The sequence below is a fragment of the Suricata suricatta genome, chromosome 9 (assembly GCF_006229205.1).
Source record: "Suricata suricatta isolate VVHF042 chromosome 9, meerkat_22Aug2017_6uvM2_HiC, whole genome shotgun sequence".
Taxonomy (NCBI): Eukaryota; Metazoa; Chordata; class Mammalia; order Carnivora; family Herpestidae; genus Suricata; species Suricata suricatta.
In genome coordinates, this window is record NC_043708.1 from 49,934,852 (window position 1) to 49,961,392 (window position 26,541).

The 26,541-nt window shown below is 34.9% G+C and overlaps 1 protein-coding gene across 1 annotated transcript in view; it reads left to right on the forward strand.

Moving 5' to 3' along the window:
- Window positions 1-26,541, forward strand: part of MDGA2 (MAM domain containing glycosylphosphatidylinositol anchor 2) — a 779,701-nt gene that overhangs the window by 734,166 nt on the left and 18,994 nt on the right. The window contains exons 11-14 of the mRNA XM_029952652.1: window positions 9,657-9,834; window positions 14,367-14,387; window positions 18,565-18,720; window positions 19,196-19,354. Coding sequence (XP_029808512.1) covers window positions 9,657-9,834; window positions 14,367-14,387; window positions 18,565-18,720; window positions 19,196-19,354 — 514 coding nt within the window. The remainder of the gene's footprint in view (window positions 1-9,656; window positions 9,835-14,366; window positions 14,388-18,564; window positions 18,721-19,195; window positions 19,355-26,541) is intronic.

Genomic DNA, 26,541 nt, shown 5'->3' on the forward strand with positions numbered 1-26,541 from the left:
TAAGGAATGTAAATTAGAAAAACTGTAGGGAATAATTTTCATTACATTCAAAGCTAAATGCAGTAGCTTTCTAAAAGTCTTCTTGACCTTAGTTTACTACTTAAGTTAAAACTTTGATTGCAAAAGGGCAGTTGGGAGTTTGAAATATTAACAAATGCATTTTTTAAAATTATTGCAATTCTTTTTTCTATTGCTGGATTGTTATTTAAACTTATAACAGGGTACACTTACTTAGGTTTATGGCCCAAGGATGTGAAGACACATTCCAAGGACATGAAGGCAAACCTAAAAACACTATACTAGCATAAAATCAAAAATGGCAAATGAGCTTTGAATAGATTGTATAAAATCTAAGCAAAAACAGTAGCCTTGAAAACCTAAGCTTTTACTTAGCAGACCGTATTTTCTCTCCAGATACAGACTTTCCTCTGTATAGATCTCTGTCAATCCGATGGTCACCCCCACTTGCATTATTTGAATGCTGACTTAAACATGGAACCCCACATGCTTTCCAAAAAAAACCTTTAATATGCAATGTGATATCCACTGAAAGACCAAAGACACTATTTACTTGGCAGTTACCTGTCACATTTGTGACAGTGAAAATGCAATGAAAAGCCATAGGTGCTGCTTACATACCTCAGAAGGTAACACAAAATCTTCAGTTGTAGATGAAGCGGTCTGTTAAAGGACTAGTTACAAATCAGTCTGCTGGGACCTGGGACGCTTCAGGCTACTTTCAAATGAATCTACAGAACTTTCACTAAACATGAGTCAATTAAGAAAAATAATACTGGCTGCCAAAGAGGAATGATGAGAACTATTAAACATCTATATATTTAAAAATATGTACTGTCCCTTCCAAAGGCATTAATATCGTAAACAAAGTCTGAAAAAAGAAATACTTCAAAGGTGTTGAAAAAGTGACTCTAATTCGGAAGAATTCATACCAAGTGTGAAAAGTATAAGACTCAGATTTGTAGTAACAGAGGAAGAAAGGGCATATAATTAAAGGATATATACTTACATACATATATACACACACATATATAAATTTACTCTTATTAGTAGAAAATAGAAATAAGGTACACGTAATGCCATGTTATTCTTCCTTTTTCCTTTAAGGTGTTATCAAAGTAATAGTGCATCCTAAAGCCCAAGTTACCTTTATTTGGGCTATAAAACATCTGGATTTTAACCCATAGAAATGTTATCATAGCTAGTTTATATTCTCTGGGGTAATTATCTGAGTATATTATTTAGGTCTGAAGCACCTGGATTTTTAACATCAGCTGTTATTTTTATTGGCAACATACTTGGTAAACATGAATGGAAGTTTCCTATAAAAGGGGTATAACGATATTTTTCTTACAGTTTACAGCAAACTGTATAAACCATGTATACATTCTTGTATTTGGTTGGTGAACTCTCTCTTCTCCTTTAAGGTCCTCATTTAGATCTGTCTTTCGTCAGGGTTCATTATCTAGCTGAAAAAGGTTTATAGTGCAAAAGGCAAAGGAAAAGTTGCAACTTCTCCCTTCCCCAACCACATTTCAGAGTCCACTGAAGACTTCTACTTAAAGGAGTTACTTTTGTTCTTTTTAAAACTAAAAAAATTAAATTAAATTAATATCTCCCACCACCCCCCAAAACCTTTTCAACAATAGCCTTTTATAGTTATCAGCGGTGGTAAAAATAGCAAACTGAGGCTTTTAATAAAATGATACATGGTAGGGGATTTTTAGATTTCTGAGGTCATTCCCTACGTCATTTGAATAGAATGTATCTCATAGGAAAAGTAAAAATTAAATGGAAATTTTTTTAACACTTGAAATGATAATAGTTTTTTAACACTTTGCTTTCATATGAACATGTTTATGGGTGGTGATCTGGGATTGTCATTTGTAGTTATGATTTGGGTCCTCTGTTCTCTGAAGGTTTTTGTGGTATTACCTCCAATGTGCTAATGCATCCTCTTTTATGTATGTGCAAACGCTATATTTAGTTTTGCATTTTTATGTATTACACAGCTCACTGAGATGCAATATAAAATACTTAGTTGCTTATTCCCCAACTGCTGAAGTGTATACTTTCATTACAGATTTAAATTAGAGAATTGGGATCAAAATTATTGCTTTTTTAATACATATGAAGTTATGTATTCTAGAGTTTCCAATAAATAACAACATCAGTGTATCTAAAATGACTTGAGTAGAACATCTCATTATAACCACAGAATACCTACAATCCCTCCCTTGGGACGTACTATAAATATTGAGTGGGTTTGAACTTACATTAACACACAAAAGAATATACCTTGATTAGACTTGTTTGTCTTTAGATAACAGTTAAATGTCAGATTATTCTGTATATAATTTTGTGAGCTTAAACTTCTTTAACTATCTTTTAAAATAATAGTGTTCTGCCTTTAGTTTAAAATCTAAAAACAATGGAAGAAATTGGCATTTACATGAAATAATTTTCTAGAATTGTTAGCCTCCAGAACGAATAGGAACCTTGTAATATCTAGTATCAACTATGCGTGAGTAAAATAGTTTCTGTGTGATTAGGTTTTATGTTCCATTTTTGCCCATCTATATAAATTCAGTGATTGTATGTGGTTATCGGCAACTAAGTTAGGTTTCCTGCTGCACTCCTTGGGGGCCAGTTAAATCTACACTGCAGGCTGGAATTTAATCTCACCACATCTTTATCAAGCTAATGGCCAGACGCTGCAGGTATAAAAATAATTAAATTGTTTCTGATTTATAATCTATATGCAAAAATGTATACTAAGTGTATTATAACTAAATAAATAAGCCTCTGCCATTAAAAAAATAAAAGTAAGGAAGCAATAAAGTCTAGAGAAGTAGGAAAAGGTGATGAGCATTAGAGTTATTTTGGGTGTAACCGAATTTTGCGGTTGCTGCTCTCTAGCTATACCACCTTAGAAGCATTACCTTAACTCCTCTCTGCCTGAGTCCTCATTTGTAAACTAAGGCTAGTATTAGATCCTATTTACTAAGGATAAGTATAATACAGTTAACATAGTGCTTGGTACATAGTAAGGATTAATATAATGGGTGGGAGGGTTTCTGTTTTTGTTTCGTTTTGTTTTAACTTCACCTAATGATACAAGTTAGGCAGTGATCTATGCAGAGGTGTGAGAAAAAGCTACTAGTATCAATGATGTGGTCTAGCAAGACTGAGCAGTGCCGCATCCAATGTAGCCCCAGGATCATCTGCGCCTAAATTGCCTTATAAAGGAATAGGTGGTTTTTAAAAATTACATTTCTAAACTCATTGAGAAATTGTATCTCTAGACCTTATTAAAGAAGAAACCCTGGCGCTTACGACCTGGATGTTTGGTTTTTAAAAAGATACTCATGCATGCCTAAATGTGAGAACCACTGATACAGAGTATCAGTAATACAGCATATAAAACTCTGGAGACCATCAAGGCTCAGAACTCAGGAAAAGGAGAGGCAGCAAGGGAGGGGGGAATAGCCACAGATGGAGATGTAGGAAGCAACACAAGGCAGCACTGCCTTAGAGTCTAAGAAAACTCACAATTACCTGTCTCTAACTTTTATTCTACAGTTCTCTCCTTGAAAAAACAGAAAAATAGTTCAGACATATACAGAATTAATATCGTCATAATTTGTGTATCTATCACCAATCTCAAGAAACAACAACAACAAAATCACCAAATGGAGTGAAGTCCTTTGTACACCCTTCACAATGACATGTTCTCTTGATGCTCTCCTAACCCACCTGACCAGTATCTTGACCTTAGTATTTACTTTTTTCTGCATTTCTTTATACCCAGGACGTCTCTATGCATCCTTCTTCAAAGTGTATACTTTAAACTTAATTTTTATAACATGGCTGTTTCAAAATTAAGTTTAGCTCAATATGACTTTTGTGAAATGTGTCCATGGTAATATTTGCACCTTAGGTTCGTTTTTCATGCTATATTTTGTATTATATTTTATGAAGAGTCGATAATATTATTATTTTATCTCTTATTGAGGTTTAGATCATTTTCTGTGTTTCTATGCCGTGAATATTTCTATTTTGTGTAGAAATACAAGAGTATGTCTATTTTCATTGTAATACTGTTTTTATTGCCAAAGAGCTCTTCAGTGTACATACTCAGCAAGACTATATTTTTAGAAGACCATTTTCCATGGGTATCTCACTTTTTTGCATATTATGTGTGCAAAAGCACTGTCTTTTTATTCCAACCTATCTTTTCAAGGTCATTTGCATAGCAAACATCCTTAGAAAATAGAGATACAGTGTCCCTCTAGGGCAGACGGAGCAGAGGTCTGTTTAGCATCTAGTATAATAATTGTTTCCCTTTTCTATAATGGTTGAGCAGGTTTTGTTACTGTCACTTATAAAATACTAAGGTATTTGTTTTAAGTTTTTATTTAAATTCCAATTAGTTAACATACTAGAATATTAGTTTCAGGAGTACAATTTAGTGATTCAACAGTGCCATACGCCATCCAGTGCGCATCACATGTGCCCTCCTTACTGCTCATCACCTATTTAACCCATCTCCCCCTGCTTCTCCCCTCTGGTAACCATCAGTCTGTTCTCTGTAGTTTAAGAGGGGTTCCTGGGTGGCTCAGTTCATTAAGTGTTGGTCTCTTGGTTTCAGATCAGGTCATGATCTCATGGTTCTTGAGTTCCAGCCCCACATTGGGCTCTGCACTGACAATGTGTATGCGTGCTCGCTCGCTCACTCTCGCGCGTTCTCTCTCTCTCTCTCTCTCTCTCTCTCTCTCTCTCTCTCTTTGCTCCTTCCTCATGCACACTGTATCTCTCTCAGAATAAATAAATAAAGTTTAGAAAAATAGAGCTGGGGGGCCCCTGGATGTCTCAGTTGGGTAAGTGTCTGACTCTTGACTTGGGCTCAGGTCATGATCTCATAGGTCATGAATTTAAGCCCTCCCATCAGGCCCTGCACTGACAGCATGAAGCCTGCTTGGGATTCTGTCTCCCTCTCTCTCTGCCCCTTCTCTACTTTCTCTCTCTCTCTAAAAATAAATAAAAATAAACTTTAAAAATAGTCTGTTTCTTGGTTTGAAGCTAGAGAGAGAGTATTATGCTAAGCAAATTAAGTCAGAGAAATACAAATAACATGATTTCTCTCATATGTGAAATTTAACAAACTAGCAAAAGGATGCAGGGGAGAGAGATATTAAGGATTTTGAAGCTTAGGGTCCCCCAGACATGATACAAATCCTAGGTATGGGCACTTTAACCTGGCCATCTCTGCATCACCCCTGTGGGGTTTCGGAGACCAGGAGAACTGATCTGAATGTCAAGTTCATGCTGTCTTCTGCGTTCTGAGTTCTTTTCATTGACCTAATTGTCTCTAGTCTTCTGCTAGTATCTGTAATAGTATTGAAGGCTAACTTCTTGATTTGTCTGTTTGTTTTTTAAAGTTGATTTATGTATTTTGAGAGAGAAAGATAGGGTGCAGAAGAGGGGCAAAAGGAGAAGGAAAGAGAGAATCCCAAGCAGGTTCCATGCTATCAGCACAGAGGTGGATCTGGAGACCATGACCTGAGCCCAGATCAGGAGTCTGAGGCTTACTCAAATGACCCGCCCAGGCTCCCCCAACTGTCTTAGCTTGTTAAGTGGAATAAACTCTTGCCCATCCCCCACTCCTCCCACCCTGCTGGTTCTTGACGGGAAATTCTCATTGCTTTATATCAACATCATACTTTAATATTGTTATTTTATAATTTTTTATTTATCTGATGGAGGAAATAATGTTATGATTTTAATTTCCATTTTCTTGATTCATGATGAGGCTGAACCTTTTCTTCAGGTTCCCACATCTATGAAATACCCGTTTCCATTAGTCTGATTTTGCTATTGAATTATTTTTCTCATTAAGTTAGAAGACTGTTAGCTGTACATCTTCTAAAAATCTTCTTCAAACGTCTGCCTTTATTTTGGCTGCTTAATCAGGAGCATTGATGAGAAGAACTTTTTATTTTAAATTTATAATTTTAAATTTAAATTTTACATTTTACATTTAAGATTAACTTCAAATTTAAGATTGCCTAATTTATCAAGTTATCAATTGCCTAATTGTGCTTTTCTATTCTGTTTAAGAAAGAAATATCTTACTTGAAGTCATAATGACATTATTCTGTATTTTTTCTAAATGGTTAAACTTTTGCCTTTTAAATTTAAGTCTTATTTGACCTTCCTGAGACTTTTTTTGTATAAGATGTGATCTAGACATCAGATTCATGTTTTTCATATACATAACCAATTCAGTGATATGTCTTTTTCTGTCTTTTATGTGAACCCTCCCCCGTGTGTGTCTGTGTGTTTGTGTGTGAGTGAGTGTGTGTATGCTTTCTGTTTTATTCCATAATTTTATTTGTCATTTTTCTATCCTGCGCTAATGGCACATATTTGAGATTTACATTTCCAGAAATACAGCATATTAGGCTATATAATTAAAACTAACCCATCCTCATAACAAGCAAGTATATAAATACATGTAAAAAATCTATATGTACATTTAAATATATATTGTATATGTATATGTATATATTGTATATGTATATATATGTATATATATATGTGTGTATATATATATATATATTACTAGGTAAAAATGTAAGGGGAAATGGAAAATCGAAGTATTTTAAGTGGATATCCCACTCAAATTGCTTTTGCCCTCAGCTGCTTACCAAGCCAGACAAATTTGAACTTAGAGTCTTAGTAGCTTGGCATGGTGAAGCAGGCAGGATTCAAGATGCAATGTCTGGCCACAGCAAGTGTTCACCTCCACTTTAATCTATGAAAATAAAAGTGAACCATATTGTTGATGCACTTAGGTGCATGTCAACAACAAAGGTATATATCTAGAGAAATGTATCTGTATTTTAGACCACAAAGAACCACCAGTAATAGTACTTTTAGTCACATGATCAACAGTTAAAAAGTAAATAAGAAAATACAAAGAGAAAAGTGCCAAGAACAAGGATACTATAGACTTCAGATATAAAGATATCATATGCGTATTTATAAGGTAACTATACTTACACTATGTATATGAATTTAAAAAACTGAAAATGTATGCAAAGAAAAGAGAATTATGAAGTGACAACAGATTTTTTGCAAGACTTTATTCTTTTTAAGTTTGAAAATATTCCCTGTACTATTGAGCAGAAAGTACAGTGAGTCTTCTCCATATACCCCCTGCCCAGGACAGGTGTGGCTTCCACCAGTAACAACAGTTCCCCAATAAGTGGTACATTTGTTACAACTGATCCATTGTTATCAGCCAAAGTCCATAATTTATATTAGGGCTCACTCTTGGTATTTTTCATTTTGTGGGTTTATAATTACATATAGGGGTACCTAGGTGGCTCAGTCGGTTGAGCATCCAACTTCAGTTCAGGTCATGATCTCATGGTTCGTGGGTTCAAGCCCCACGTCGGGCTCTGAGCTAGCTCAGAGCCTGGAGCCTGCTTCAGATTCTGTATCTCCCTCTTACTCTGGCCCTCCCCTGCTCAAGCTGTCTGTCTGTCTGTCTGTCTGTCTGTCTCTCTCCCTCTCTCTCAAAAATAAATAAAAAATATTTAAAATATTTATAATTACATGTATCCAGGATTATATTATCATACAGAGTAGTTTCACTGTCCCCTGTCCCCCAATTCTCTGTGCTCAGCTTATACATCCCTCCCTTCCCCGAACTCCTGGCAGCCACTGATCTTTTTACTGTCTCCATAGTTTTACCTTTTCCAGAATGTCATACAGTTGGAATCACTCAGTATGTGGGTGAACCAACCTTTTCAGATTGGTTTCTTTCACTTAGTATATGCATTTATGTTTCCTCTATGTCTTTTCTTTTTGGGACTGGTAGTATCCCATTGTCTGCCTGTAGCACAGTTTTTTCTTTCCTCTACTAAAGGACATTTTGGTATCTTCCAAGTTTTGCCCATTATAAATAAAACTGCTATAGACATCCATGGGCAGATTTTTGTGCAAGCATATTTTCAGCCCCTTTGCGTAAATACCAAGGGACACAGTGCTTGATTACATAGTAAGGATATGTTTAATTTTGTAAATAAAATAAACAAACCAAAACTATCCTCCAAATTAGTTATATCATTTGTATTCCCACTAGCAATGAATGAGAGTTACTTTTGCTCCACCACCTGACCAATATTTGGTGTTGTCAGTGGTCTGGAATTTGACTATTTTCAAATTCAGTGGCATCTCATTGTTTTGATTTGCATTTCTGTGATGACATACAATGTGGAGCATCTTTTCTATTAAGATCTGTGATCCATTTTTTAACTGGATTATTTGTTTTCTTACTGTTAAATTTTGAGAGATCTTTATATATTTTGGATGTTTCTTTTGCAAATACATTCTCCTAGTCTGCTCTTGTGTTTCAATAGACTTGATAATGTCGTTTGTAGGGTAGAGACTTTTTATTCAAAGAAGTCCAGCTTATCAATTCTTTCTTTCCTAGATTGTACTTTGGGATTGCATCTAAAAAGTTGGTGCCAAACCCATAGTCATCTAGATTTTCTCCTATGTCGTCTTCTAGTAGTTTTGTAGTTTTATGTTTTACATTTAAGTTGGCAATTCATTTTTAGTTAAATATCATGAAAAGTATAAAGTTTGTATTTAGATTTAGTATTTTGCATATAGATGCCCAATTTTCCATCACAGTTTGCTGAAAAGATTGTTTTTGCTCTATATGTATTGTCTTTGCTTGTTTGTCAAAGAAGATCAGTTGATGTTAGGAAGATGTGATATATACATACATATATATGTATGTATGTATATTTATGTGTGTGTATATGTATGTATACACACACACACACACACACACATACACAATAGAATATTACTCAGCCAAAAAAAGAATGAAATCTTGCCATTTATAGTGACATGAATGGAACTAGAGAATATTATGGTAAGTGAAATGAGTCAGTCAGAGAAAGACAAATACCATATGATTTCACTCATATGTAGAATTTAAGAGTCAAAACAAATGGACAAAGGGGAAAAAGAGACAGGCAAACCAAGAAAAAGATTCTCAACTATAGAGAACAAACTAATTGTTACCATGGAGAAGATGGGTGGGGGGAGATGGGTGAAATGGGTGGTGGCGATTAAGGAGTACACTTGTGATGAGCACCTGGTGATATATGGAAGAACTGAATCACAATATTGTACACTTGAAACTAATATTATACTGTTAACTAACTGGAATTTAAATAAAATCTTTGAAAAAGAAAAAAAAGTAGTTAAACTTGTATCTCTCCAAGCTTCAGATTGAGACAGCAGTAGAGACTATTGTTTTATCCTCTGACTCTTGATAAGATAGCATATTAAATCTGTTTAATCAGCCAAACTATCTGGTGATAACTTGGTAATTATCTGCCAACATCTGTATGGAAATATCTACCAAATTTGTTGCTTATTCTAGAAACTTGAATATAATATAATGTACAATATAAGTAGAAATATAAAAAAACAACATAATGTACTTTTTATTTAATAAAATTTTAGAAAGTTTTTTGAACATTTTTTAGAACATAGTAAATATCTCTGAAGAAAATACTGAGAACATTATTACATAATTCCTTTGATTTCAGGCTGGACAGCAGCGTTGGTGGGAACAGGAGATTAAAATAAATGGAAATATTCAGAAGGGAGAACTAATTACATATAACTTGACTGAGCTAATTAAACCAGAGGCTTATGAAGTCCGATTAACTCCTCTCACCAAATTTGGCGAAGGAGATTCCACAATTCGTGTCATCAAATATAGTGGTAAGTAGTACTTTATTTAAAAGTATTTACTTGCATATTAAACTGTCTGGAATATGTACATTGCAACTCTTTACTAAATTTAGACACAAACTAAAATTTAGCATATTGACCTTGTGGGTCATCAGTCAAGTGACTAAAAGAGAAAACAAAAAACAAAACTTAATTATCATAAATTGTAATATTTGATTTAAATGTAGAATAATGTTTTAGTTAACATTGAATCTCTGTGATAATGCCAAGAGTGTCCTTTTATTTTCTTCCCCATCAGTTGTGATGCAATAATTTTGCTATTTTTTTTCAAATTCTTGATGGCGTTAAAATTTAAGTCATTAAGAAATTAGCAAATACTATCATCAGTACTTGATTTTTAATTGGTGGACTTGATTTTTTAGAGCATTTCTAGATTTACAAGCAATTGAGTGGGAAGTTTAGAGAACTTCCGTATATGTCCTTTTGCCCCAACACGGTTTCCCCTATTATTAACATCTTTCTTTAGTGTGGTACGCTTTGTACAGTTGATTAAAGAATATAGATGTATTGTTGTTTAAAAAAAACAAGTAATTTACATCAGTGTTTATTATTTGTGTTGGGCAGCTACGTGAATGTGATAAGTAGATAATATGATTTGTTCATCATCACGGTCTGATCCAGAAGAGGTTCACTCCCCTGAAAATCCCCTGTGCTCCACTTATGTATCTATCCTCACCCCCTCCAAACCTGACAACCATTGATCTTTTTATTGTTCATAGTTTTGCTTTTTCTAGAGTGTTGTATAGTTGGAACAGTGCTGCATATAGCTTTTTCAAACTAGCTTATTTAATTTTGCAATATGCCTTTAAGGGTTTTCCATGTCTGAGGCTCAACTGTGCATTTCTTTTTATTGTTTAATATTTACCATTGTACAGATGTATTGCAGCTTGTGATCCATTCATCTATTGAAGTACATCCTAGTTTATTGTTTTGGTCATTTTTTTTCTTTTAAATTGCTAATGTTAAAAATAGCTAAGTGTATGTGAGTGTGTTTGTGTGTGTGTTAGTGAAACTGGTTAATATTTTATTGATTGAAGCTTACAGTTGAAATTTATAATATTCATTAACTACCTCTAGAACTGTCAATATGTTTTTCAGGGTTGAATGAATCTTTGGCAAAATATTTCATATTTATTTCATTATTTTAGTGAAATATTATTCTTTTTATCATCAATTACTAGAGCTTGAGTTTAAAAAAAGCTAATAGGGGTGCCTGGGTGGCTCAGTCAGTTAAGCATCTGACTTCGGCTCAGGTCATGATCTCATGATTTGTGAGTTCGAGCCCCATGTCAGGCTCTGTGCTGACAAGTCAGAGCCTGGAGCCTGCTTCAGATTCTGTGTCTCCTTCTCTCTCTACTCCTCCCCCATTCGTGCACTGTATCACTGTCTCTCAAAAATAAATGTTAAAAAAAAAAAGATTAAAAAAAAAAGCTAATAGAATGTAGTTTTGTGGTTGAAGTTCTCCATTTAGTTTAGCCTTAGGCAGATTTTTCCTACTTTAAGAGGGAAACAGTGAATACTATCAAAAGCCAAAATTACAGTAAAATCATTAAAAATTCATTAGATTTGGGGCCCCTGGGTGGCTCAGTCAGTTAAGCGTTCAATTCTTGATTTCAACTCAGGTCACAGTTTCACAGTTCATGAGTTCAAGCCCTGTGTCCGGCTCTGTGCTGACAGCACGGAGCCTGCTTGGGATTCATTCTCTCTCTCTCTCTCTCTCTCTCTCTCTCTCTCTCTCTCTCTCTCTCTCTCTCTCGCCTTTCCACTGCTTGCACCCGTGTGAGTGCACTCGCTCACTTGTTCTCTCCCTCTCTCGAAAGAAAGAAACTTTAAAAAACTCATTAGAATTTCTTTTCATGTGAAATCACTTTCTCTACTCTCTTTTCATCAATTAGATATATTCAGTTTTCACTGAAAAGAAAACATATAACGCAGAGTGGAATATTAATAGAAGAAGAAGAATATTATCATGGTCTCGCAGTTCGTGAGATGGAATGCTGCTTCAGACTTGCTGTCGGCACCGAGCCTGCTCGGAATTCTCTCTCCCTCTCTCCCTGCCCTTCCCCCGTTCACACATGTTCACTTCTCTTGCTCTCTCTCAAAATAAATTTAAAAAGCAAATTTTAGGGGCCCCTGGGTGGCTCATTCGGTTAAGCGTCAGGCATCGGCTCAGGTCATGATCTCGTGGTTCGTGCGTTCGAACCTCGCTTCGGGCTCTGTGCTGACAGCTCAGAGCCTGGAGCCTGTCTTCAGATTCTGTGTCTCCCTCTCTCTCTGCCCCTCCCCTGCTCGTGCCGTCTCTCTGTCTCTCAAAAACTCAAAAATAAATTTTAAAAAACATTTAAAAAATTTAAAAAAATAAGTAAATTTTAATGGCTAATTGTTATTCTCTAATTACCTCCATGATCCCATTGGACACACAAGTAGATAGCATCTCAGTATATTTTTTCTAAAATTTAATTTTATCTATCTTATAAATTATGAATTATTAGCACTTTTTATCTAATTTTATGCTCCCTGTCCCTAAGCTATAAAAGTATAGACTACTTCATATGAAGGGACATTGGAAACAATAGATTAATATCCATTCTTGTAACAAAAATGAAGATATTAGAACCCAGAAAGTTCCAGTGTCCGACAGTTACACAACTATGAAATGACAAAATGAATGGAACTGGGATCCATGTTGCTTTGCTTTATTTAGAAACTATATGACTTCGCTTAACGAGATGTAGAGAAATACACCTTGATAAGCTCAGTAGTTTTATTGAGTTTGAGGCAACAGACTAAAATGGAAAATACATCTGGAGAATAGATATTATGGTAGTTTCAACTTAATTATTTTTACATTCTTAGGCATACTTATTAAAATCTTAAACAGTTTAATTAGAATTTCTTTTATATAATAGAGATTTGGGTAGAGTTTACTTAAATGGTATCTAGACATTTATAAAATATCACACCTGAAAGTTCAATTGAAACAAGAAGAAAAACGGACTCACAGCAATATTTAGAATTTAGAATGGCACATTTTCACAGGCTAAAACTGCTACTTATAATGAATTTGGTGACTAATAATATTGTAGCAGAAGACTCAAAACTCAATCTGGTCAGAGGTTAACTGTAGATGTGACATATTTTTTAGAACGAAATTATAATTCAAAGGTATTTACTTCTTTGTGAAATAATATATAGACAAATTTAAGTTTTCATAGTATTTTAATTGTGAAATAATTTTTACTAACTTTTGAATGATAATATGTTGATGTCTTGCAAAAATTATCATTTTTCTCCACTTAAGTGGAACTAGTAGATATATAGTCACTTCTCTATATTATATATTTCATATTTGCAATGGAGAAAACAATGGGAAAAGTAATAGAAATAATCTGTCTTCTGTAAGGAATAGTGAAATATTTGGTTGAAAAACTAACCCACTTTGTTAAAATTGATGTCAATGTACTAATGTAACAATTATCATGAACATGTTTTGTGCATGTTTGTGCATTTTGACTATCATACTCTACCTGTAATGTACAAGTTTAACAAAAGTGCTTAATGGCAAACACTAGGAATTAACAACAGAGCAGACAAACTTTGCAAGGTAGAATAACTACCTATTGTAATCCTGGGAGACTACACTAATGCTTACTTCATCCAGAATGAAATATGCTCTCAACGTGATAAATAATCAATAGACACAGATACCATTTTGTCTGTTAGATTAGATATATGTTGTTGTTGTTTCGGTAAAAGGTAAAGCATTCGTTCCTCTTCAGGTAGACAGTAGTTGTCACTTATATGGTAAGCACAGTTAGGCTTTTGAAGATAAATAGGTCTTCTGGTGCACAAAAATGCAATGTATTGCTTCTTATTTGAAAACCTATGTGTGTGTATGCCCGTGTGTGTGTGTGTGTGTGTGTGTGTGTGAGAGAGAGAGAGAGAGAGAGAGACAGACAGACAGACAGACAGACAGAGACAGAGAGAGATATTAGACAAAACAGCCCTGGTATAGCAATTGGTTTTAGGGTACATGTGATAACATGATATAAGGAATGCCTTATTTTCCATATGTTCCATGTTATTTTCACCAGAAGTGGATAACTGCAAAAACCTAAAATGTAATCTCTGTTGGATAATTGCTTTTATTGTTAAACCATATCTAGATTACAGGTTGGCCGACTATCAGCCTGAGTTTTGATTTCTGGAGATTTTTGCACTGGTTAAGATATAAAAGATCAGCAACTCCATTCCTTGGAAAATGAACAAATCCCACATGCTATTTAGCATTGATCTTTTGGGTACTTTGAGACTGTTATTGCTGAGCTCCAAAGTAGATTCTCTTCAGTCCTCCAGAACATAATGGATTGCAGACACAATTCTCCATGGTCACAGTGGGGAAGATCATTAAGTTTTGATAAGGAACTATGAGACACTGATTAGACTTTTACTTATAAAAGATATGCAAGCCATGCTAACATTATTTTTTGCTTTTCTTGCAGCTCCTGTTAATCCTCATTTGAGTAAGTATATTTTTATTTCAATAATGGTATAGCATTTCACAGTTAAGAAAAACAAAAAATCCATAGGCATACAAAGATTATTTAGCAAATGTTCATATTTGGTTTAAAATGGAATGACTTAGAAACCGTAAAACTGGCATTAAATTTGAATCATGAATTTTAAATGTTGATGGATAAGGGTATAAAGACAAATTATTTAATATTGATCATTGATTTTTCTAAGTTCTTCTAAGTAGGAAGCCATTTCCAACAACCTAACATTTGTTATATAACTATGGGATTATTTTTTTTCTTTGGTGGCAGTGTGTATCATGTACATTGCTATTATTTTCTTAGTTTTCTTTTTAAATTTCTACATTCCTATACAAAACTATAGTTACCTAGAAAGTTGGTATTTGAATGGTTTAATATTTTTCGTGGCTCACTAGTCTGTATCCTCATTTTTAATGAAGAAGATAGTCTATTCACCACCCTCTTGATAGTACTCCACATTAAAGACTGATTTGTGTCTTCTATTTTGTGCACAGGAATATATTGTTCTTGGCTAATAAAAGAGTAGAGAGTCACTTTGCCCTCTTACTCCCATCCACCCAATATTGTCCAGTACCTGGACTTAGTGAAGAAAACGTGCAGGTCTTTATTCTCAATTTACTGTTTGTTTCCTTTTCGACAACAGCCTTTCACGGATTATAAAACCAAGACCAAACTGCACAACGTGCTTCTACCTTATTGTCTACTAAAGATCTTCTTTTACTCCATTTCCACACATCCAAATCATAATACTGACTACGTTTGTAGATCTTTACTGTTTTCACATTTCTTTCATGCACATTTCATTTTGTTTTCACCAATGACCCTTTAATACGGACATCTTCAAGTCTTTGAGGTCCGCTTATAAAGTTTAGCAAAAAGCTTCTTTCTTCACTAAGTATTCTCTCCATTTGATTTTCTAAAACAATTTATCTTCATCTAGCTGGCACGCTATCTTTTATTTTGTCTTAGTCCCCAGTAGATTATAAAATACTTAAGAGCTAAGTATGTTTCTAATTTCTTCCTATATCTCACTATCATTTTGTCTATCACAGCATCTTATATTTAGCAGGTGTTCAATGATCATTTGTTAAAAGAACAAATACACGACAGTTTCAAGATGAATTAATTGCATAAATCAGGTTCTCCCTGGCTTCCACCCAGGGTACTATTGCTATTTAATTACTCTTTTGATTATAATTCTTTTGAAGGTAAATTCTCTGACTATAATTTCAGTAGAAGTGTTTAAAAAGAATTGTCATGGCAAGATTAGATACAGGAAAAGTTGACAAATATTTCAATTCAGGAAAAATTTGTGACTGGCTTTAATTTACTAGAAAAATGCATATATAAATAAATAGTAGAGCTTTGTTTGCTAACAGATTACTCCCATACAGTATAATAAGTACCATTAATTTTTTGGCAAGTGAAGTTTTACAGAAGACATGCTATTTGAATCGGGCCCTGAATGTTGGGTAAAAGTTCCTTTGGTGAAGAAGGTGAGGAAAGGCACGCCTATCATCAGAACGAAGGTCATGTTTAGACAAGAACTGAGCAAAGCTCAGTGTGTCTGGAGTATGAAATTCAAACATTACAGAAGCCAGAAATGTGCCCTGATGGTGAACAATATTAATTAGAATTTGAGTGCTTCTTTTAAAAGCTGTATCCTTTAGGTGATAGTTACCAACTTCGTCCTCAGCAAGCATGTTTTTCATAGTCGAACAATGAATTGGATTCTCTTTTTTTAAAATACCTTCCAATATAACTCTCTATACCAAAGATTTCCATTGACTGTACTTTTTATTTTTTTACCAAGGTTCACTATGGTAAAAGATTAGAAATGTTTAGAATAAAGAGTTTTTAAGTAAATATCACATGATTTCTATAATTTATCAAGAGAAATTATTTTTTAAAAAGAGTATTTTTATGTTATTGACACACAAATACGTATGATAGAGTCATATATTGGCAACAAATCAAATTAACCTTAAATGCTCTTTTGCATATTAACAACTCATATAGTCTTTAAATGAATTTATTCTAGGTAATTACTTCCAAAATATCTATATAGCTTAAGTCCATGATATTTGTCATAGCATGATTCTTCATTAGACTCAAAAAACCTACTATTTAACTTTAAAAGAGGAAGGCCTTCTAGTTATAGTTTTTCATTTTAGCTCTTTTGATTAAACTTTTGAACTGCAAGGAAGGAGAATTCGTTGTCAGAAGAACCACAGTCTTCCAGTAAAGCAGCAGTAGTTTTCAGGTGCCCTTCTCATACATGGCTTATTTCTCAGGAAGGGCATCCTTCAACGAAACCTGAAGTTTAGTCCATGACTGCACTGTGTTAATTGAAAAGAAAACAGAAAGAAGTTGAAAAATCTGCTTTAAATGAAATTGAGGTCTCACAGGTATCTCACCAATGGAGTTGAAATTTGCTACCATAAAGAGGTGTCAACTGTTGGGGAAAGCAAGGGCACCTGGGTGGCTCAGTTGGTTTTTGCTTTATATTCGAGATCATAAGTACACATGGTATAGTATATATATGAAATACATAAGCATAATATAAGATATAACCATAAATCTGCATATTCTGATACATAAATAATACATATGTATGAAAATTCACGATCTCAGTGAAATAGCTTAACACTGAAAAGAAAATCTACCATAATAACTACTTTAAAATATCAATCCAAAGTTGGAACTAATGGACAAATTAAGTGAAGGGATGTGATACAAAATCACCATACAAAAACCTGTGATATCTCTGTATATTCACAATGAACTATCTAAAGAAGAAATTAAGAAAATGATCCCATTCAAAATAAAAACAAAAAAATAAAATACTTAGAAATAAACTTAACCAAAGAAATAAAAGACTTCTACGTTAAAAATTATAACACACTGTTGCAGAAATTAGAGAAGAGAGCTAAATGGAAAGACACCCCATGTTCATGGATTAGAAGAATTAATATTGTTAAAATATCCATATTTCCCCAATCTACAGATTTATTGCAATCCCTACCAAAATGTCAATGACATTCTTTACATAAATAGAAAATCTTAAAATGCATACAGAAACATTAAAGATGCCAAATAATTAACGTAATCATGAGCAGGAAAAACAAAGCTGGAGGCATCATACTTCCTGATTTTAAAATATATCACAGGGGCACATGGGTGGCTTAGTCAGTTAAGCCTCCAGCTTTGGCTCAGGTCATGATCTCACGGTTTGTGGGTTCGAGCCCTGCATCGGGCTCTGTGCTGACAGCTAGCTCAGAACCTGTAGCCTGGTTCAGATTCTGTGTCTCCCTCTCTCTCTGACCCTCCTCTGCTTGTGCTGTCTCTCCCTGTCTCTCAAAAATAAATAAAAAACATTAAAAAATTTAAAATATACCACAAAGCTACCATAATCAAAGGAGTATGGTACTGGCATAAAAAACGGCCATTTAGACTGATAAAACACAATAGAAAGTTCACAAGTGAATGCATGAATTTCTAGTGAACTGATTTTTGACAAGAGTGCCAAGGACATACAATAGGGCAGGGACAGTTTCTTTTTACATTGTTGGCAGGTATGTAAATTACTACAGCCTTTATAGAAAACCATGTAGGGGCGTCTGGGTGGCTCAGTTTGTTCAGTGTCTGTCTGTGGCTCTGGTCATGATCTCATGGTTCTTGAGGTCGAACCCCGCATCAATTTCTGCTGACAGCTCAGAGCCTGGAGCCTGCTTCGGATTCTGTGTCTCCCTCTCTGTGCCCCTCCCCTCCTTGCACTCTCACTCTCTCTCCCTCTCTCTCTCAAAAATAAATAAACATTAAAAAATTTAAAAAGAAGAAAGTTGAGAAAAGTTTTCAGCCATAGTTCAATTTCAGTTATTTGGATATTTCAGAGGAAAATGGTTTGGGTTTAAATTATTAAGCAAGAGACTGGTTTATATACATCAAGGTTATTATTCTCTTTATTGAAACTGAAACAGTAACATGTTTAGTCATAATCTTGTACACTATTATGGTTCTGGTGCCATTATTGCAATCTTATATTATTATTGCTCTATGATGTTTTAAAATTTTTTATAAGAATATTATAGTGCTTATATTAATTTAGTTAATATTAATTACTTGAATTAAAATTTGCTAACAGGAGAATTTCACTGTGGATTTGAAGATGGTAACATTTGTTTGTTCACCCAAGATGATACAGATAATTTTGACTGGACAAAGCAAAGTACTGCAACAAGAAATACAAAATACACTCCAAACACAGGACCGAATGCTGATCGTAGTGGCTCCAAAGAAGGTATGAGGGTATGAAATGTTGTATTTATAACAAACATATTCCAGCCTTGGGCTTCTAAAAATGTCATTAATATGACACGCACAGAATGCTTAGCTATAGATTTGAAGATTATGGGATAAAAACCTTAAATTTTTAATGCACAGTCTCAATAATTCAGATTATTTCCAAAGCTTGTAGACATTCATTTTCTCTCAGCACTCACAGACACACAGACTTGAGAGATTAGAATTGTTTTTGATAAATCGAGTCTAACATTCCACTTTTGTTTAAAGTTTTTGTACATTTTAAGCAGTTTTATCTTTCATTATGTAGATCATTTAGTCTTTATAGTATGTATATAAACATTTCACAAACAAGATCAAAATTCTCCTGTACACCTAGAATGTACTCCTAATAAAAGCTCTAAACCTCCTTAATGATTAAGTTTCACGCCTCTAATAATAATGTGTTCAAACATTTTATATATTTTTTAAAGGTTTTTATATGTACATTGAGACGTCTCGACCCAGACTGGAAGGCGAGAAGGCCCGACTCCTCAGCCCTGTTTTCAGCATAGCTCCTAAAAACCCTTACGGCCCCACGAACACTGCATATTGTTTCAGCTTCTTCTATCACATGTATGGACAACATATAGGTAAGGTGGCAACAAGTATTATGTTTCTTCTAAAGTAAATCATAACCAAGAAGAAAGGGTTTACAAAGACACAGCATGAAGTCACTTTTAGTCAAACAATATCATCATTGAATGTTTTTTAATGTTTAGTCATTTTTGAGACACAGACAGAGTGCAAGCAGGGGAGGGGCAGAGAGATAAGGAGACACAGGATCCAAAGCAGGCTGCAGGCTCTGAGCGGTTAGCACAGAGCCTGGCACAGGCCTCAGACTCATGAACCCAGAGATTCTGACCTGAGCCGAAGTCAGACTGAGCCACCAAGGCACCTGATCATCATTGACTTTTAAATGGCTTCTCTTCAAATTGCACAGTAAGAGGCTGAGAATGTTCCCCTAGCATGTCCAAATTTTTTCCCCTATCCTGTCAAATCTTAGATTCAAAGTTGAACTTTTGGAGCATTACCTACCCCTTCTAGAATCCTAAGTCACACAGACCATCAATGGGTTAAAATCTTGATGCGATCGTATTGTGGAATTAAGAGCAGTATAATTTAAGCAGCTTCTTTTCAAGGAAATTTGCTCTAATAATGATTCGGAGTATAGTAATGACCACAAAAAGGAGTATTACCATATTCAAAGATAAATACCGTTAGCACTGTCTATACATTTGGAATACTGGGATGATATTTTCTTGTCTATAAAGTATACATAACAGACCTAGTAGGACTTAAGAACGTCCTCAGTCCTTAGGAACATGCAGAGTTAAAGACGCACTCCCTGCCCTAGAGACCTACAGTGATGGACGCTAAGACGAGTGAATACACGGTCGTGCTGGGTAGCACACCACATAACCGTAGAGAGAACATAGCACAACTGTTGTGGGAGGTGGGGAGAGCTCATACGGTTCTACAGTTCTTTGTGCACAATTCTAAAATACTAAAAACTGATCACACATTTTTTAATTTAATTATTTGACAGCACATGTTATCTGATCTACATGTGTTAGACTATATGATCTGAAATAATCTGAGCTTATTTAGTCTTTATCCAAATAAGTGTGAACATTTATTTTATTTGCAGCAAAAATATGACTATGTTTGATTATGAGATTCTGTTCCAGATCCTTCCAGAAACTTCCACATAATACACAAGATACACATTCTTTTACCTTTCTAAAATAAGCCAAAATTCTGAATGGTGAAGCATCTCTCCCCACAGAGCAAGGACAAGGGATTCTGGGTCTGTATCTAGCAGAAGAATAAGGCAATGCTTCGGAACAAAGGAAAACATGAAAGAAGGGTACATTTTCAGTGGGCAGAGATGAGTCACCGGGGAGATTAAGGCACTGATGATGAGGAAATAAAATGTGCAAAGTTAGGATGACATTAAACGTTTTGATGTAAGTGAACAAAACTAAAAGTATAAATATATAAAGTATGTAAACTAATATAATTCTGCACATGCTATATGCCTGCTGAAGTATTTAGGTGAAGTAATCCTTTTGATCAGTTTATAAAGATGAGCATAGCATCACTGTGCATTTGTTACAGCAGAAGAAACTGAGCCTCGGAGTATTTGTGTGGATTGCAAGGAACTGGTTATGCCAGGATGTAAACTCATTACCAGCAGTGGTAACAGTACTCTTCACAGTGGAGCACTAGCTAATACACCAGGAAGGACACATAGTGCAATAACATGTCCCCTGAACATGAAGTCAGGAAATCTGGGTTAGAACTTGGCTGTAGCTTGCTGTAAGTTTTTAGAGAATTCACTTAAAGCATCTGGGTCATGATCTCATGTGTAAAATGGAAATAATTCCTATTTCAGAAATTGGTAGTTCACACTAAATGGGATAACATATAAAACCTCATCTTAGATGTTAGACCCTCTTAATCTTAGATTACTTTGAATCTCAAATAGCAGCAACAATAGCAACAGCACATCACGCATTATTTCTTTTAATTATTACAATAACATTTCCACTCATTAAAATCACCATCCTCTTTCGTAGATAAGGAGTTTGATACAAACAATTTTCCTTTACTTTACTTGCCATAATGTCAGAGCTAATAAATAGCGAAGCCATGATGCCAATCTGAGAAGCAGAACAGAGCTTGCCTGCTTCACTGCTCTGTGGGGAGACTTCCTGGTGTGTCATAAATGTTTAGCTAATTTAGTAGTCCAAGGGAGGTATTACAGGTTTGGGGCACACAACCAAAGCATGATGGGATTTCTGATTTAGGAAAATAAATCTTACAGGAGTGAGCAAAATCATGGAGAAATAGAACACCAACTGGAAAAGCAGTTAGAAAGTATGACAGTACCGTAGGTTCGCCACGGCCAGGCCTCTGAGGGGAAACCAGTCTGCGCACGGCTGCTAAACCATGTTATTTACTGTGAGACAAAGAGTTTATTACAAAGGTAGGATTAGCAATTCTCATTTTCCCATTAGTTGGTGATTTATTCTTCATTTTGAAGATATTTGTTAGGCTTTCTTTCTCTTCTCCCAGTTTACCTTGGAACAGGCTTGGTTTTTAAATAGGTAATTCCAAGATCAGTATTTTGAATTACTTAAGTGAATAAAATGTGCAGTTAGTGTTTTTATGAGACTGGTCCCCTCTCAAGCTTTCTCCATATTTATATTAATATCCAAGATAATTTTAATATACTTTTAACTTCACAGTTTTTCTTCTTATCCTCTTTTTTGTCAACAAATGTCTAGTTGACTTCTGTCAGTTTTATTATGAATGCTTCAGGAAGAAGGCAGTTCTCCATTTCTTCCATGTTCTCAGACATTAACAGTTTTGATGCCTGTGCCATTTCTTTGCTTCATCAGATGGTTGAAAGGTACAGGTATCCGATCTGTCACTGGAGTCCTTCCAGCAGGGCACAACCTAGACAAAAGTGTCTGTTCCAGACATTGACTAATCAATTAGGACTAGATGAGTGACTTCATGAAGGAGAGATTGCCTGTAACTGAAACCTTTCCCTTTTGTAAATATTATACTAAGACACTCGTTTATCTGTAAACCTGAAGGACATTTAGAGCCCCTGGTTTTACAAATGACATTCTCACTTTTATTCTTTTTTTTTTTTAATCCAGATTCAAAAATGATTTGGGTGGATTTCTACTAGCCTAGTTGCAGTTATTACTTCTTGAGTAACCATACATAATCTTTGCTGTTTAACTTTGACTAATGCTCAATAGATCATTGAGAAGAGTTGCAATTTTGTAATGATATAAAAATGGGCAATCAGTTATGCATTACTTAGAAAAGAGATTCCTCTTTGATGTAAAGTCAGATGTGTTGATTGATTTATCTATTGCGGTATAAAAAGCTTCCCCCAAATTTTGTGGCTCGAAATGCAAACATTTATCTCTCAGCTTGTGTGGGTCAGGAATATAGGTGAGGCTTTGCTGGGTGTCTGTAGCTCAAGGTCTCTCACGAGGTTGCCGACAAAGGATCAGGCATGAAGGCCGTCTTACCTGCAGACTTGTCTTCGGGACAATAATACTTCTTCTAAGCCCACTCACTCGGCGTTTGGCAGGCCTCACTCTCTCATAGGTATTGGACTAAAGACATTGATTTCTTGCTGGCCGTTGAATTCCTTTCAACGTCTCTCAAGCTCCTTGTCATTGGGACGTCTCTACAGGACTGTCTCATGGCATGGCAGCAGGCTTTCTCCAGAGTAAGCAATGACAGAGAGCAAATACATACCCAAGACTTTTTATAACCTAAACTCTGAAGTGGCATTCCATAATGTCTGCCTTATCCTATTCTTTATAGCTGAGCTGATAGTTCCCGCCACATTCAATGGGGGGAACTACACAAGGGTGTTAATGCTAAGAGGTTAAATCATTAAAAGGCATCTTAGTGTTTATTTGCCACATGGGTACAATTTCTTGTTAGTTAAATGTTTCATCAAAATTGAAGAAAAAAATGAAAACTACAACATGTCGTCCTTTAACTGTTGACTTATAAGTACATGATACAGTAGGTGTTGACAATAGTCAAAGATTATTTCAGCAATCCTTAGGTACTAGAAAGCATTTTGCTTCTTGATGAGTCATCTGAATTTCAATGGTCTTGCATTGAAACAACTTTATATAAGGTCACTTGATATGACAAACACTTATTAAAATCAGTAAAATATATACTTCATTTATTTCTAGAAAGAATGTAAGATATAAGCATACTAAGAAATTAAAGATAAAAATACAGAATGCACTTATGAGTGCATTCATTGAACTAGGTAAGAGTGCTTCAGTGAAGTTGTGGCTCCAAAAAGCTAATTTTGCTGTGGAACAAATGGGAAACCAGAGAAGGGAGTCCAGTCATGGGATCTGTTCTTTTCATGAATCTTGGAGGTGAGGAAGAAGTGATAAAGTAGAGAGATGTGGGGTATAGATGTGCCTATTTTTAAGAGGAAAATAATTAATAGAAAGCTAAGTTTATAGATACCAAAGTCGGAGGGAAGCAAATTTCTTGAAAAGATGGGATTTGAGAGTTCTAGTTGCCCTACTAGGCTTCAAGGGGGATGAATGTCACTTCCACTGAGGTGGGAAGAAAAGAAGTGAGTGGGAATTGTGGCTTTTGATACATTCTTAGATGCAAGAAAACCAAGTGGACTTGGGAGCTGCCTTTTTAACGGTATCTAACAGTACCTGTTTTTTGTTTTTTCTGTAAAGTAAGTACAGCATTTGCATGTTTAAAGAGTAGACCATAGTAAGAGAATGGTAAATGGAAACAGAGAGCTGAAGCAGTCAGAAACCAGCTTATCAGTCCTCAGTGTTTTGAAATATGTTTTAGGATATAAGGCTCAGTTTCAATGCCAATCACTTCTTGTGTGTATTACTGAATTTCCCTGCTGACTGATTTCTTTGCTGTCTCTTGGGCCTATAGTTTCTGGAGTAAAGGTCATTTTCTCAAACCAATATCATAAGGACCTTAAGGATATATGCCCCTCTAACTTCTTTTTGGGGCAGCAGCATAGCCTGTGTCAGGCACATGTGGAGTTCCCCTAAATTGAGCTATCTTGTATCTGGGGCCTTTTTCTAGGCTCCATCTTTGTTCTACTGAACTACAGACTTGAGGGGAGCAGAAACAATGCCTCTCCCCATTGCACGGTGCCCTGCAAATGTAAGTATTTGCCCACTATGTAAATATTTAATAAGCAAATAAATATTTTTAAATCATATGATAGAATAAGTACTTTTTCCCTTCCTTAAGTCATCTAGGTAACTAATACTCTTTGTTTAAAATCTAAATCAAGGGCATGTGAAAATTTCCCCCATCCTCCTTCTCTTTGTGTTCCCAAACCACCTGGTATACACCTCTGTCATGTTTGTCACCTTGACCTCTGCTAGACTGTCAGCTCCTTGAGAGCAGCATAAATCATGATGTATATTTGTTCCTCAGAAACAACAAATGCTCAATAGACTTTACAAAATAATTAAGCTAGATAGTTAAGCTTCTGAGTGTTCTAGAAGAATAACAAAGTGAAATACTTAAAAGTATTTGTGTGGGTTGGAAACAGAAGGTCGTTTCACTAAGACTTTATGGAATAGGTTGGGGAGAAAACAGAAGTTAACCATCGACTTAATGTGGGGGGCTAAAGCAGAGAGAAATGTCCTGTATTAGCAATTAATTCAAAGAGAAATGTATGTTTATAAAAGCATCTTAAAAATATAATGGGAATTGTTTTCACTTAGTACTTATAGAAGATCTAAAATTTGTTCAAATTAAAAGCTTACAGATGATGGACCATAATACATTATAATTTGTGTTTTGAGCTGAAGCATCATGGTCCAGATACGTCACCTTATGATTAACTAATGGAGTGCCGAAATAGATTAACCTCTAATTCAATTTCTCTTGATAAGCTATCTCACATTATCCTTTAGTGAGAGTAGAATAAAACTTTCTCAGTGCTGACATTCAAAGATTTAAAATGGAGACTTCAATGTTTTTATGCAAGATATAGAAAAGGCAATGGTGACAATGTTTTACATGGTTTTAGGAGTCTGATTTTTATTCTCATTTTGGTCAAAGTCCGTATTTCTTCTATTTGAGTTAAGAAAATAGAGATTCTTGATTATATCTCAAATATATTCCTCAAATAAGAAATCTGCTCACATATTTTACTCCTTGGATTTAGACATTATAGGAAAGACAGTTTGAGCATGTTTTCAGTAAAGTCTTCTATGTATTTAATCCTGATAATGCTAATATCATCAGTATGAAAATAATGCCCATAGATGGAAGACATTCGTTGAGGAAACTGCTTTGTTAAGATATATTTCTTAAAGGGAGAGTGGTTAGAGCCTAGCCATGATTTATGACAACTTATAATCAAAATGTGTTATTACAGCCACTTGTCACAGACCCTCTAATAAGACCGTATGTAATATCTAGTGTGCTTACCTTTTAAGTCTGTGTTTTGAACCACCAACTACTCTTAAACTTATTCTCCTCCTATTTATTTCTCAGATAATATAAAGTAGAAGCTGAGAATTTTAAATAAAATTAATGATATGACCAAGAAAGCTGATATTTCAAAATATACTAGTCTAGTCTAATTCTTAGTATAATTCGTACAAAATATTATCTCATCAGTTGATGGTAGGCAAATGAGTTGACTTGTTTTTGTTTCTCACCCAGTGGAAAACTTTTTAAACTAACTTCACTGAAAATATAGGTTTATTGTGATGAGTATTTTTACCCTTAGGTCTTGAATTCACTCATTTTTTTCATTAGAATGAATTGCATATGCTATGTGCCTGGTGGTATATAGGGTTCTGCAGAAGATAAGAATTGTGAAAGGTTTTTATCCATCAACTAGTTTGTCATCATATTTGAGATAATAAATTACTGAATAAAAGTCGTATTCATCAAAATGCGTGACAAGCCTGTGTGATGGATGAATAAGGGACAGAACCCTGAGAACAGCAAAGTTAAAAGTAAGTTTCTGTGGACAAGAAAATAATGTAAACCATCCAAATAAGTAAGTATTAAGTGGAAAGCAAAGGCTACAGAATGTGAGAAAAAGGAGCCACATGCAAAATTAGGGAATATTGCTATTATAGCACAGTAGGAACAGTGGTAGAGTCAAAGAGTGACAGGGTCGACATAAGATATGTGACAGAGTTCAGAGAAATAGGAAGCCTGATGAAGGCTATGTTTTAGGAAAATTTATTGGACACTAATG